Source organism: Oncorhynchus tshawytscha, linkage group LG30 (genome assembly GCF_018296145.1).
Source record: "Oncorhynchus tshawytscha isolate Ot180627B linkage group LG30, Otsh_v2.0, whole genome shotgun sequence".
Taxonomy (NCBI): domain Eukaryota; kingdom Metazoa; phylum Chordata; class Actinopteri; order Salmoniformes; family Salmonidae; genus Oncorhynchus; species Oncorhynchus tshawytscha.
The window spans coordinates 43,065,143-43,079,593 of NC_056458.1; the positions used below are offsets into that span (position 1 = coordinate 43,065,143).

At 41.9% G+C, this 14,451-nt stretch overlaps 1 protein-coding gene across 1 annotated transcript; it reads left to right on the top strand.

The window, feature by feature from the left end:
* The first annotated feature begins 1,087 nt into the window (after positions 1-1,087).
* Positions 1,088-14,033, top strand: fam53c (family with sequence similarity 53 member C). Its single transcript, XM_024393455.2, is given in 7 exon segments — positions 1,088-1,404; positions 4,024-4,134; positions 4,510-4,766; positions 4,934-4,991; positions 10,912-11,092; positions 11,094-11,754; positions 12,767-14,033. Coding segments are annotated over 5 exon segments (1,251 nt in total). The 5' UTR covers positions 1,088-1,404; positions 4,024-4,134; positions 4,510-4,691; the 3' UTR covers positions 13,043-14,033.
* Positions 14,034-14,451: the final 418 nt, after the last annotated feature.

Consider the following 14,451-nt stretch of genomic DNA (forward strand, 5'->3'; position numbering starts at 1 on the left):
GCTCTCGTTGGCTGGCCCTCGCTTCATACTTGTCGCCAAACCCACTGGCTCCATGTCATCTACAAGACCCTGCTAGGTAAAGTCCCCCTTATCTCAGCTCGCTGGTCACCATAGCATATCCCATCTGTAGCACACGCTCCAGCAGGTATATATCTCTAGTCACCCCCAAAACCAATTCTTTCTTTGGCCACCTCTCCTTCCAGTTCTCTGCTGCCAATGACTGGAACGAACTACAAAAATCTCTAACTGGAAACACTTATCTCCCTCACTAGCTTTAAGCACCAACTGTCATAGCAGCTCACAGATTACTGCACCTGTACATAGCCCACCTATAATTTAGCCACCCATTATTTTTAGTTCTACTTTGCACATTCTTCCACTGCAAATCTACCATTCCAGTGTTTTACTTGCTATATTGTATTTACTTCGCCACCATGGCCTTTTTTTGCCTTTACCTCCCTTATCTCACCTCGTTTGCTCACATCGTATATAGACTTGTTTCTACTGTATTATTGACTGTTTGTTTTACTCCATGTGTAACTCTGTGTCGTATCTGTCGAACTGCTTTGCTTTATCTTGGCCAGGTCGTAATTGTAAATGAGAACTTGTTCTCAGCTTGCCTACCTGGTTAAATAAACAAAATAAAAGGCTTCAACATACTAACTGCATTACGCCAAGCAGCCACAAGATGACACTATACGCTTAGGGTGAATCTTTAATTTTGTTTTACTTGCCACACCAATACCCGCCAATTTGTCGCAAATGTATTGTGGGATGATCAGTGCGTCTCAGAAAGCCTAATATCAAAAGTGATCTATTTCAATGTTGGGCCCTGGCATTATCAATTTGTCACGTAAACAACTGATCCTGATTTAGCGAACTACAAGTCCCAAACATTTTTGTCGGTTCAGTCCAATTTTTTTCAATTTCCTAGCATGAATGACATTTTGCGCTTGCTTTTTATTTAAAGCATAAATTTCGAGCTATTTTAATGTTGACATATTTTGTATGCACTATTGAATACTCCCTGCTTGCCCCCACCCCACCCCCAACTGTAAATGTTATTTATGAATTCCAATCGCTTACGGGCGTGTGAATGTTTTTTTTTTTTAATGGACGACTGGATGAATTGCTTGTAGGCGATGTATTTTTCAAAGAGAGATAATATCTTTAGATATTTGGCACGCTGATCATATTACATTTTATGTTCCAGATATTGGAATCGACGAATGGTCTGTTACATGTTATGCTTTTTAATGGGTCAATACATCGGAGACCCATAGCCGAACACTAGCGCGGCTGACTAGTCGGGAGCTGCACAGGCTACAAATTGGGTTTATCCTTCATGAGCAGTATTTAACCCGTGTGTGCAAGGCCTAAGGTCCGGTGGGCTTCTTGGTCAAGGTAAGAACGACATTAAATCAAGTAGCTGTTACAAAAAGTTATTGATACCAGCTCCGTTTAATCAGAAAAATAGCTCACTGCATTATATTCTGCATGGCCGTGTTTTGCTAGCACGCGTCCTAGACTCAGCAGAGGTCCTAGGGTGTAGCAATAAATGCATGCAATAGCCTCGATAGCTAGGGATTGAATCAGATGGTGGGGAGGGAGTCATTGTAATTGACTAATTTAAGGCCAACAAGCTTTGTTGATTTTAATGTTTGTGTTTGTCTGCAAATCGGCATAATCAGTTAAATGGACGTACGCTGAGCTAACGTTAGCTTGCTAGCCATAGAAATTACGATTTGCGCTTGCGTTAACTGACCGGCTAGTTAGCTACCATAGCATCAGATTGTCACAGTGCGGGCTGGTTGTGGATCTAACGTTAAATCAACAACTAGCTCCCAATGTTAGCGGAATAGCTAACGTTAGTTTTTTATTGATGTAGCGATGAGAATGCTTAATATCACGTGAACGGGTTTAGACCGACCTTCAAAACTACGATATAATAATTGTGAATGAATAGCTACTATTGCACACTGGATATGTTTGTAATGGGCCAGTTAATGTGTTATCTACCAGCTAACCCTATGTAGCCGTCATTCTGGTTTTCCAAACCCCCCCCAAACTGGCTTTATCTCAACCTGCTACATTGGCAATTTGATCATGCAGAAGAGCGTGCCAATTGATAGATTATGACAAGCTTGATAACATACACACGTACATATATATGGTTTTTGTGTTGTCGATATGTGGTTGTAAATCAGTGGCCTTAGGGTACACACTTAAATGTGTTGTGAAATGTAATGTTTTTCATTGTGTGTGTATATATATATACGTTAGCTATTCCGCTAACATTGGTAGCTAGTTGTTGATTTAACGTTAGAGGGGCGATGGACCGCAGGAAGAGTAACTACTGCATTGGTAGCAGCTAATGGGGATCCATAATAAATAGAAAAATAATTAGCAAGATTGGACCTCAGTATGACCCCCTTTCAAATATACATATCCATCATTAAAGGGATACTTACGGACTTTGGTAATGAGGCTCTTTGTTTATCTTCTTCTCCAGAGTCAGGTGGATACCATTTTTATGTTGGTGTCCAGTATGAAGTATGAGTAAGTTTTGCGAGCCAATGATAACAAGCGTAAGCGCAATGTCTGGAAGTCTATGGGTATCTACTAGTGCAATGTCTGGAAGTCTATGGGTATCTACTAGTGCAATGTCTGGAAGTCTATGGGTATCTACTAGTGCAATGTCTGGAAGTCTATGGGTATCTACTAGTGCAATGACTGGAAGTCTATGGGTATCTACTAGTGCAATGACTGGAAGTCTATGGGTATCTACTAGTGCAATGACTGGAAGTCTATGGGTATCTACTAGTGCAATGACTGGAAGTCTATGGGTATCTACTAGTGCAATGTCTGGAAGTCTATGGGTATCTACTAGTGCAATGACTGGAAGTCTATGGGTATCTACTAGTGCAATGACTGGAAGTCTATGGGTATCTACTAGTGCAATGTCTGGAAGTCTATGGGTATCTACTAGTGCAATGTCTGGAAGTCTATGGGTATCTACTAGTGCAATGTCTGGAAGTCTATGGGTATCTACTAGTGCAATGTCTGGAAGTCTATGGGTATCTACTAGTGCAATGTCTGGAAGTCTATGGGTATCTACTAGTGCAATGACTGGAAGTCTATGGGTATCTACTAGTGCAATGACTGGAAGTCTATGGGTATCTACTAGTGCAATGTCTGGAAGTCTATGGGTATCTACTAGTGCAATGACTGGAAGTCTATGGGTATCTACTAGCATGCTAACAGATACCATAGGCTTCCAGTTCATTGAGCTCGTCAGCTTGTCGTCCTAAATAAGGAATGATTTATCTCTGGTTTGTTCAGCCATTCCTATGGGGAAAGAATAGGGTTTAGTAATAAGCTCAGACATTATTGTTGTCGTTTAACACCGGTTTATGATATCTTATATGTTTTGTTCATTTAGATATTAGTCAGTTAACATAACCTTTGTGAATTATGAAGCCTTTATGAGCTTTATGTTGTGCTTTATTACATACATGCTTCAGAATTCACAGAAAGGGACATTAGCTGATGAAGATTATATCGTAGAAGAAAACGTACAAGATCTCCTAAGCCTGTTTACCACAGACCTTATTTTCAGTGTTTATCAACAACAACAACAAAAAAAAAATAAACTCCATTCATTTTCTCCATAGACTTTGTTCAACAAACCATGGCGGATTTAGTGCCTACAAAAAGACGCCATTACTATTGCTCTCTATTGCCATATACTTCCAGTCATGGCGCTAGCTGTAGTTAACTTTCTTCAAACTGCACGCAGAGAAATAAAAAATGGCATCCACAAGTTTATCTGACTCTGGGGAAATAGATACATTTCCTCATTGCCAAAATCCCAAAGAATCCTTTTAAGGTTACTGGTTGATATATTTGTTTTTGGTTAAATGTTCTGGTTGTTGGACATGTGCGTAGTGATAAATGCTATCTGGAATCTAGGGGACTCTCCATAACCTTAACCATTTTACATTTTAATTTCAAATGGGATAGGGACATCCCAGGGATTACGGATAGCGTGGACTGTTCAAGAAACCCAGAGTGGCTTCATCAGGCAGGTCAGCCCTGAACAGCAGGCACCTTGAGGCTTCATGCTTTCCCCAGGTACCTGTCACCATTCTTTCTGCACTCACATAGTGTGTGTCTGAACACATGTTAATGTGCATGTTTCCTAAAGGGTTGTTCAGTGGTTGAGCATCTCAAAGTCGGTCTCCATCTTCTAGGTCTGGAGACTTTTGACAGAGAAAGGGATGGGTCACCAAAGTCAATATGGCAAACTGTACAGAATATGATGAAAATGGGATTATTGCAAATGTCCTAAAACATTTAGAGATTTCCCATTTAAGAGGCACAACCACCGTTTTAAACACCTGCTCCTGTTTTGGAGTTTAATGAAGGTGACCCTTGTACTGCCGTTTCCTGTTGAGAAGACAAAAGTGGTAACAGGGCTCCTGTTGTGTGTCTGATTTCTCCCTTCAGGTGAGCTGACTACAGTGATGAACATGCCCCAGTGAGACAGGGCAGGGCAACCTGGCCCAGAGGAGTACTGGAGGTGCCAGAATAGCTCGGCTACTCTCAATCAGACGGACGAACAGACAGAGGGCCACCCCTCCCCCTAACCCTCCACCTCACCCACCTCCCCTACTCCTCGCAACCATGCCATGGTCACACTGATCGTCGAGCGTCTGCGGGAACATATTTTGGACGGCAACACTCACAAAACGGCCCTCAACGTGGTAAGGTTTCTTCTCTTCTGTGTTAGCCTATGACTGCTTGCGTGCCCTTTTCTTGACTGTAATATAGTCCTCATGTTTAGGACCGTTTATTTCCCCTGCTGTCAGTTTGTTTCTGATTGGTATTTTATGTGCTGTGGCTCCTCTAAATGAACATGTATGTCTTCTAGTCTCTGCTGGACCCCAACAACCTAGGAATTTGCTGGCCTACAGATGGATTGATGCCTGGTGAGTATGTACAAGTATAGCCACTTAGCCTGCGATTCAGCAATGCCTTGCATTATGCTTTGTAACTTTGGCTTTGTGCTGTGCCATGTTGACACGAGCACAGGATAATGGGTGTGAATACCAAATTACAGAAGAGAATTGGTTGTTGAAAGGAGTATATGAAACATTTTAATAGGGCAAACAACTGTTAGAAAACAACCCGACAACCACCCAGTAGCCTATTCACAACCAATAGTAATCTAATTTTACCTTGTTAAAAAAAAAAAAATAAGACTACTTTTTATGTTAATTTGCAGAGACATTTTGAAAAACAGTTGGTTTCTGTCAATTGCTCTGTGACAGCACTGGGGGAACCACTCGCTAAACTGGGGGCATAGAAATCAATACAACTGAGTGTACTGGCACTGTAAACATTGCACACATGTTCAGCATTTTAGCTCATGTAGTTATCCTAGGAAATTATTTTGCACCAAAATGTTGTGACAAAATAGACCAGTAGCCAAATTACATGTCACAACGTTTTTTGATAATTTACAGATGTCCTTGTCCTTCAATAGAGTGGTATATGGATGACGAGGTGATTTGCAAGGTGTATGCCTATTCATCATTGAAATATGCTGATCATAACCACTGTAATATCATAATAATAACACAGTAATTTTGTAATGTAAAATATGAGACGCAGGGATGGATTGATCAGGGAATGTTAATTCATCAAACAACCCGTTAGCTGTCCTACTCAATGCCTATCCTGGGGAGTAAGCGTAGCTCCAAAAGGCTACTGATAGTGCACAGTCATACGGTCTGAATGCTAGCTGACATTGTCTCGTCTTTAAAAAAAAACACGCCATGGTCTCTGCCTAGAAAACTCCTCGGACTAGCCCATTATTCAAGCCATTATTAGAGAGAGCGAGAGAGAGAGAGAGGCAGCCCCACTAGGCACGGGGGCTAGAGGTGCGTTCATTTTCCACCTCTCAAAAAGAAGGCTACTGCTAATAAAGTTAAATAGACTGAACAACATTGGTGCCTAGTGAAGGGTTTCCTTCTCCACGACTCCTTGTTTTATATACACCCCAAACAGGAAACCACATTATGCCATCTATTGCATGCATGTACTTTAGGCGGATCATGCAAAGGAAATCTTCTAAAAACAGAAACTACAGTTGGCAGAGATGATTCCTCAAAGCCTCTACTTGTCAGCTATCACTATATACACTACATACTTGTATTTGGTATGATTGTCAATGTCATCTTCATACCATAGCATAGCTGTCCCCTTCATACAGTACTTTCCTTGTCAATTCATTATCTTAGAGCCTACTTTCAGGAAAGGAAGGTGTTTTAATATGTTATTTTTTGGGTCTGACATACGCTGGTGACTTTGATTGGTGCATTTACGGAGGTGTATGTATGTATGTATGTATGTGTGTGAGTTCGCTGATTCTCTCTAGCCTATACACTCACCGGACAGTTTATTAGGAACACCATCTAGTACCGGGTCGAACAGCCTGAATTATTCGAGGCATTCTACAAGGTGTCAAATGTTCCACAGGATTGTTGGTACATGCTGACACGATGGTTGCAGATTGGACGATGCTACATTCATGCTGGGAACAGCCCGTTCCATCTCATCTCAAAGATACTCTATTGGGTTGAGGTCTGGGGACTTCAAAAATATATATATATATATATATTTTTCACCATTATTTAACCAGGTAGGCCAGTCGAGAACAAGTTCTCATTTACAACTGTGACCTGGCCAAGATAAAGCAAAGCAGTGCGACAAAAACAACAACACAGAGTTACACATGGAATAAACAAATGTACAGTCAATAACACAATAGAAAAATCTGTATACAGTGTGTGCACATGAAGTAAGGAGGTAAGGCTATTGTATTTAACCTTTATTTAACCAGGTAGGCTAGTTGAGAACACCTGTATTTAACCAGGTAGGCTAGTTGAGAACACCTTTATTTAACCAGGTAGGCTAGTTGAGAACACCTTTATTTAACCAGGTAGGCTAGTTGAGAACAAGTTCTCATTTGCAAATGTGGCCAATAGTAATAAATAGGCCAATAGTGGTGAAGTAATTACAATTTAGCTATTTACACTGGAATGATATATGTGCAGATGAGGATGTGCAAGTAGAAATACTGGTATGCAAAAGAGCAGAAAAACAAATATGGGGATGAGGTGGTTGGATGGATGGACTGCGCAGGCCACTCAAGTAAACTGAACTCGCTGTTATGTTTTTTCACTCCTCAATTGTACAGTGATCGCGTGCCCACTAGAGCCGCTTCTTCTTGTTTTTAGCTGATAGGAGTGGAACCCGGTGGGGTCGTCTGATGCAATAGCCCGTTCGTGACAAGGGCCGACGAGTTGTGCGTTCTGAGATGCCGTTCTGCACACCAGTGTTATTGGTCTGTTTGTCTGTTAGCTTGCTCGTTCTCCTACCACCTCATCAACGAGCTGTTTTCCCCTACAGGACTTCCGCTGACTGGATGTGTGTTTGTCGCTCCGTTCTCGGTAAACCCTGGACACTGTCGTGTGTGAAAAGCCCAGGAGGCCGTCCGTTTACTGAGATACTAGATCCGGCGCGCCTGGCACCGACGATCATAACACGCTCAATGTTGCTTAGGTCTCTAGTTTTGCCCATTCTAAGTTCAATCGAATATGAACTGAATTCCTCGAAGCCTGTCTGCCTGCTTTATATAAACAAGCCACATGACTCACTGTCTGTAGGACCGAACCATTTTCTTCAACGGGGTGGTGTACCTAAAAAAATGGCTGGTATGTCCATTCAGAAAGGCTACTTCAGGAAACTGTCTGGACTCCATCTCTTTAATAAGAATGAAACGCTCCTGTCATTATGTAATCTTGTAAAAGGCGTGTTTTCAGTAGCTTAGGCTACATTACTTCTCTCAACACGGCGTTCTCTCTTTGACGGACATATGCCAATGCCAATGAATGACCGCAGCAGCTGTGTTTGTGACGAATATTTAGGGAAAAGTAAAAAACCCATCATACTTAGTTTGAATGGTTTTGTGCATCAAAATAGGTTCTGTATAAAAAAATTATGTACATACAGAAAAGCCAACAGACAAGAACAATAGGCATATCTCTTTATTTTGACTCAGTTAAATGTTGTCAACTCGAAAATGCGTCCAACCTGGCATTTCTTAATTTGTTGATTTAATATTTATAAGTAATAACCTGAATAATAATGTAATGGCATGATAATAACGAAGTGTAATGGCTTGTTTCAAATAGGTTTTTACTAAGAAGCATATCCTTGTAAACAAGTGAACAAACAGAATTTCTGACAGAAGACGAATGTCTGTGCTGCAACGAATTAGATCGCGGACAGTTCTTACTGGAGAGGGTCACTGCAGACCCAATGGATCGTGTGTCTGTGACAAGACCATCAAAGTTTCGTCTCACATATGGATAGAACTGTGCTGGAGATGTTCTTCACAACCTCCAAGATCATCTGGTGGCGGCAGCCTAGACCAGCTGGACCAGAAGGGCAAATGACAAACGAGTAAGTTGTTTTGTAGTCGGTAGCTAGCTAGCAATATAAGCTCTTTTTTCAAATGAAGCAGTGTGGTTCAGTTTGTGAACGATTCGGCCGTAACGGGGCTTACTAGTACCACTACAAGCCAACCTAGGCAAGTTGAGCTTGCCAGCTGTGTTTGCTATACCTAAAATGTACTGTAGTCTGTTATAGTTAGCTAACCTCTGTATCTTTTTAGGATCAAAGTTGGAGAAATGTTTTGATGATGACGAAGAGTAAAGGAATTCATTTGGATGGAGAGTAAAGGAATGATTCATATTAGTTTTTGAGTAACTATACCTGTGTGTTTTAGCTAGCTAGCTAGCTAATGTGTGGTTGTGAGATGTGTTATGTTCTGCATCGTGTTGCTACAGTAGGAATACAGACAGAACACAACGATTGCCCATGAAAGGCATTTTTTTTTTGTCATTATCTTACAGACAATAGAGTTTGGTGGCCTACAGATTATTTTGGGAGTTCTCTGTGGAGAGAAGCTAGGCACAGAACACTGAATATCTTTGCCTGCGTGTGTTGTTGGGGCCATTAAAGCAATTAATCCCTCACACGATGGACAGTATGTTGGATACAAATAAATCGATGTCTTTAGACGAGATGTGTTAAGTCCATAACAACAATCTCCCCTTGTTTCAAAGTGACTCCAAACACCTCATTGCACCCACCAAACACACCATATGCAAATATTCCCTTTTTAAAACTGTAGTATTTATTGTATTTTTATTCTACGGTATATACACTGAGTGTACAAAACTCAGTATTAGGAAGGTGTTCTTTAAAAGTTTTGTACACTCAGTGTATGTCATACAACTGTCCCTGCATACTGCTGTGTAAGCTCACCTCGGTCTCCAGAACAAAATAAACTTTGTTTTGAATACAATCCAAGTCTACTTATTTGCTACATTGACTAATCTGTTTCATTGAAACATGTTTACTTGCTCACAAATTAAAGTGTAAATGATACACCAACTACCTACATAATTTGTTTTCGCATTAAAGATTATTGTAGTTACTTCCAAATACATTACATGAATATCACAATAAATTCATCATGAAGTTGAAGTCAACACTTGCTTGGTTTCTGATGCAGCTGGAATTGTTTAGTCACTTGTCAGTACACTTGTAAATAAGATTCTCAAAAAAAAAAAATGTTTTAACTCAATTATATACATATGTACAAGAGCTAGCAATATCTAGACCACAATGCAGTTGTGAGCATACTTTTTCATTCTGTATTATACTACAACATCAGTCTTCCTGAATATGGATGTTGTGTTGGCTGAACGTTCCAGCCAGAGTCCTGAATGTTCATTAACTGGTGAACCTTGTGTTGGGCAATGGCAGCTGGTCTGGCAGAACTTCATGAGCTCCTTGACCTTGGACTCATAGACTGTACACTTTGGCTCTTGCCAGCCCTGCGCACTCTTTTCCTCTTCTGAGTCAGATGATGTTGAGCATGAGCTTGAGCTTGTTCCTGGCTGAAAGCTTTCATCCACTGGGTCCAATGTGTTTATTTGCTCGTCATGGAACAAATTTAGCAAAGGTGACTTACACTAGGTCCTGGTGCTGAGCTTGATATTGATGCCGCGGCAGATGTTGATGGGATCGGACTCTGTAAATAGAACACATAAGCCAGTGCCTTTAGCCTCAGCAGTAGCTAGTTAGCTAGCAAATGGTTAGATACGGTCCGATAGGCTGTAGCTAATGTAGCTAACGTTAGCTTGCAAAGTTACAAATCACATCGTCAGATAGCAGCTGGCTAATTACATTAGTTTGCTTGGAAAAGTCTAGCCAGCGAATTATGAAACCTAGCTAGATTTTGGTTTAGATAAACAACTGTACACTGAACAAAAATATAAACGCAACATGCAACAATTTCAAAGATTTTACTGAGTTACAGTTCATATAAGGAAATCAGTCAATTTAAATAAATTCATTAGGCCCTAGTATATGGATTTCACATGACTGAAATACAGATACCCCAGTCTGTAGTGACTCCGCAACACTGCGATGCAGTGCCTCAAACCACTGCGCCACTCAGGAGGCCTGGAAATTCTTGATTTTTAACATATTATTGGACGTATACAGTGAAAGACCAGCGGTGAAATTTTTAAAGGGCTCCCTTTCCCTTTTAAAGGGCTAAGTCCACTGTGTTTAATGCATAACAGCTCCCTGTAAAAGTTGAATCATGATACCGCTTTGCATTTTTCTCTCTGTTGGTTGTTGTCAAGAGCAAACTGCAACTACATTGCATCAGGAATGAATTGCCTTTTGTCCATTTTCTCACAATTTAATTAAATTAATATTGACAGTAGTTTGTATTAATGGTATCATCTTTCTTTCTCCTCACAGAGAGCAGTTATTGGCAGTTCAGCCCTCCCTCCAAGCCTGGCCTGCAGGGTGTGCTGAGCTCCAGTTTCCCCCCCGGCCCTGTCCCTTTGGTTTCCCCCGAAACCCACCTCCCAGAGGGGGAAGCCCTGCACCGGCCCCTGGTCCCAAGCACCTCAGTAACGGACCTGTCTTTTCCCGGTGCACCCCTCCCCCCCGCCACCCCCCAAACGCCACTGTCGCTCACTGTCCGTGCCAGAGGACCTTTCACGCTGCCGTTACACCTGGCGGCCCAGCGCGTCGAGGGTCTGGACACCTGTGAATCGCCAATGCCACAGTGGAGGGGGAGCGGGGGGGCCTTGTCCACTTCGTGCTCCTAGCTCGTCTCTAAACTCCTCTCTACACTCCTCTTCAAGCCCCACATTCTTTAGCCTTGCTCTCTCCCCTGACTCCCCATTGCCCTGGAATTTCCCATGGGACCCAAGTGACACTGCTGGAGGAGGCGCCTGCTGCTGTTTCTTCCCCTCTCCGTCATCCTGCTCATCCTCTCCCTCCCCGCTCCACCCTCCCCCTCCTCCGCAGCGACGCTTCTCGCTGTCCCCTGTCCTTATCAGAGAAGCTGCTGCTCAGTTCCTGCCCCCGCCTCCAGTTCCACCCCAACGTGCAGCACCCCCTCCAGTTGTGCCTGCTTCGCCCTCCTCTGCCTGCAGCACCCCGTCCTCTCTTCGCCGAGCCATCCCCCCTCAGCTCCCACGCTGCCACTCCCAGCCCTGCGACCTGCTTCTTCTCAAACCGGGCCTGAAGCGACGGCGTGACCCAGACAGACCATTTGCCCGGCCAGTACTGGATTTCACCAAGATGACTCAGGTAAACAAAAGATAACCGCGGGTCAACAAATGAATAGAAATGGTTGCCGTATGTAGATTGGTGGAACATGCCATCTTCTAGCCAGAGGAAGGTTAAGGCTTAAAAGGCATCCTTGTTAAGCTTGTCAAACTACACAGTTTAACCGCACTGTAACAAAGAAACATTCCAATTCATCAGTGAGATGGACCATTCATTTTTATAACATCACTAGACAAACATGAGGCAAAACTGTCACCCAGACCACACCTGCCTATAATTGTTCTTGTTACCCATTTGTCCCAGGCCACAGTTGTCTCTTCTTCTACCCCCCATGCCTTAGGCTCAGCCCTTGAGTTTGGGTGATTGGCAGAGTTTCAATGGCCCTGACTGTAGGCAATGGCAGCTCACTGTTGTACTGTACACCAAGACTCACTCTGGAATTTATTTGCATATACTTTGCATGCAGCTGCTGAATGTCTTTGAGAAAGTCTGGCTTCCCTTGTTAGTGCTTCCAGTCACCCCCTGACATAAAAAAAATACTAAGAATACGACACTAAGAAGTTGTTAATTTCCTGATAAACATGTACATGTGGTATATGTAAAACAGTTGTGTACTAGCTAAGTTTGGAATAGTCTCTTTCAAAAGCCACAGTCATTTGAAGAGTTTGAGTCGGGCACACGAGACTAGGCTTAGACCTCTACAGTATTTGTCAGTTCAGCCCAATATATTGAATTTGGCAATACTATCACAGTTAATTTTCAGGGAGATGTGGTATCATATTACCCTTGTTTCTACAGTTTGTCACATTTTAACTGAAAAACTATCTTTGGCACCCATGTTAAAAGAATTACAGATATTATGTATGATGGTACATTTTTTCCACTTCCTAGCCAGTTATATCAACTTAGTTTCATTTGATATACCTATTTCTTTATTGTAAATAGAGTCCTGAATGTAAACTGCTCTTGTATTTCTAGAGGCATGATAAAATGTGTAAAGGCCTTGTTTGATCTCCTATTTGTGTCTTTCCAGACTCGCAGTACCGACCCCTTGAGTTGTATGGAGCGTGGGAGGCTGGCTTCTGGGGGGGACGTTTGCATGGGCCTTGAGCCTTTTTGGGGGGATTTCAGAGGGTCATGTTCACCAGCAGAGGGGCTGGGAAGGACGAGCATTGGACCTCTAAGCGAGAGTGATGAGGAGGGTGAAGAGGGGGAGGAAGAGGAGGACCCTGATCGAGAAGAGTGTCAGCCGAGTGTCTTTGAGAGGGATTGTACAGAACTAGATTTGAGCCTAATTGAAGAAAATTAAAATCTTGTTAATTGGAGACTGTTTTTCCCCTCTAGCCCCAGCATTCAACACTCCACCCCAGCCCTGCTCCGCTTTCATCAGCAGGGCTCTCAGGAACACGACTTCTCTCTCATGGGATGAGCTTGGGTGTGTATATATATATAATCTCATTGACAACAGTCATGAATTGCCTACTACCAATAAGAACAATTCATGCAGGTAGCCATGGATGCGGTCTTTCCATCAGAGTACATTCCAGAACCAGTTGCTGAAACATTCTTGTGAATAATCTGAATGCTGGAGATGCCAGCTATTCCCGTTGTGTGTGTTGAATGGCTTCTTAATGCGCCCTCAAACAGACTAGGATGGAATGTTAGAAGACTAACAACCTTCTGGTCACTTGCTTTCTTTTACATGACTTTCCTCTCGATTGTCTTTTTCGGTACAGTAGTAAGAATAGACTTTCTTGAATGATGGTGATGAATTGAATATCTGTGTTTTTGTTAAGTTTGATGCAGAAGGGCAGTGTGTCATTGCAGTTTTATTCCTGCGGTCCTTATATTTCCTGGTAAACAATCCACATGATTCAGCATAAGCCTTAAGAACAACTTTTTTTCTGTAAACAAAAAAAAAAAATACTTCTATGAAAATGAAATGAATTGTGTAGCAGTTGATATTAGTCCTTTTGTTATTTATTTTCTGCTGTTTTCTTAATATTTCTTATCTCTAGGACTCGTCCTCTGAATATAGAGATGTATAGACATTGATAATGAATGCACTGTGTTTGACAAGTTAAACAAAAACCTAAAAATGGGAAGCAACCACTGAGGGCACATTGTAATATTGTATTATACAGCGATCATTTTGTTGAAAACAAGTTATGTGTAAAGCTGGTAGCTGACAGACCCGGGGAAGGCCATTGCTGTCTTTTAGAGATGTTTTTTATTGTATGTGTTAAAAAGATGGTGATTTCAAACTCAGTTTGTGTATAAATAAAGTTTATTGGAAATTATTTTACAAGGAAAGGAAACAAAGAGTCTGAGCTTTTTTGAAAAGAGTATGGGGAAGGGCTTTTCAACTGCATGTGATCTAGTCTTTACCATTTTACTTGTACTTATTTTAAGCACATTTATATATCATATTCCCTTTGATCTCAAGCATGTATGTCAGGTATCTGTCCTCATCCACCATAAATGAGTGGCCCCCATCCCACTCGCCACAGTACAGGGAATAGGAAGGCAGGTAGTTTAGCGGGTTGGAGCGTTGGGCTAATAACTGAAAGGTCGCTGGTTTGAATTCCCTAGCCGACTAGGTGAAACATCTGTGACTAAAATGCATAATGCTTTAGCACTGTCCACTCGGCCTGTTCATGTGACTGTCCTCCACTCAGATCACTGGTACTGTAGTTATTCTTATTGTACAATAAAGGG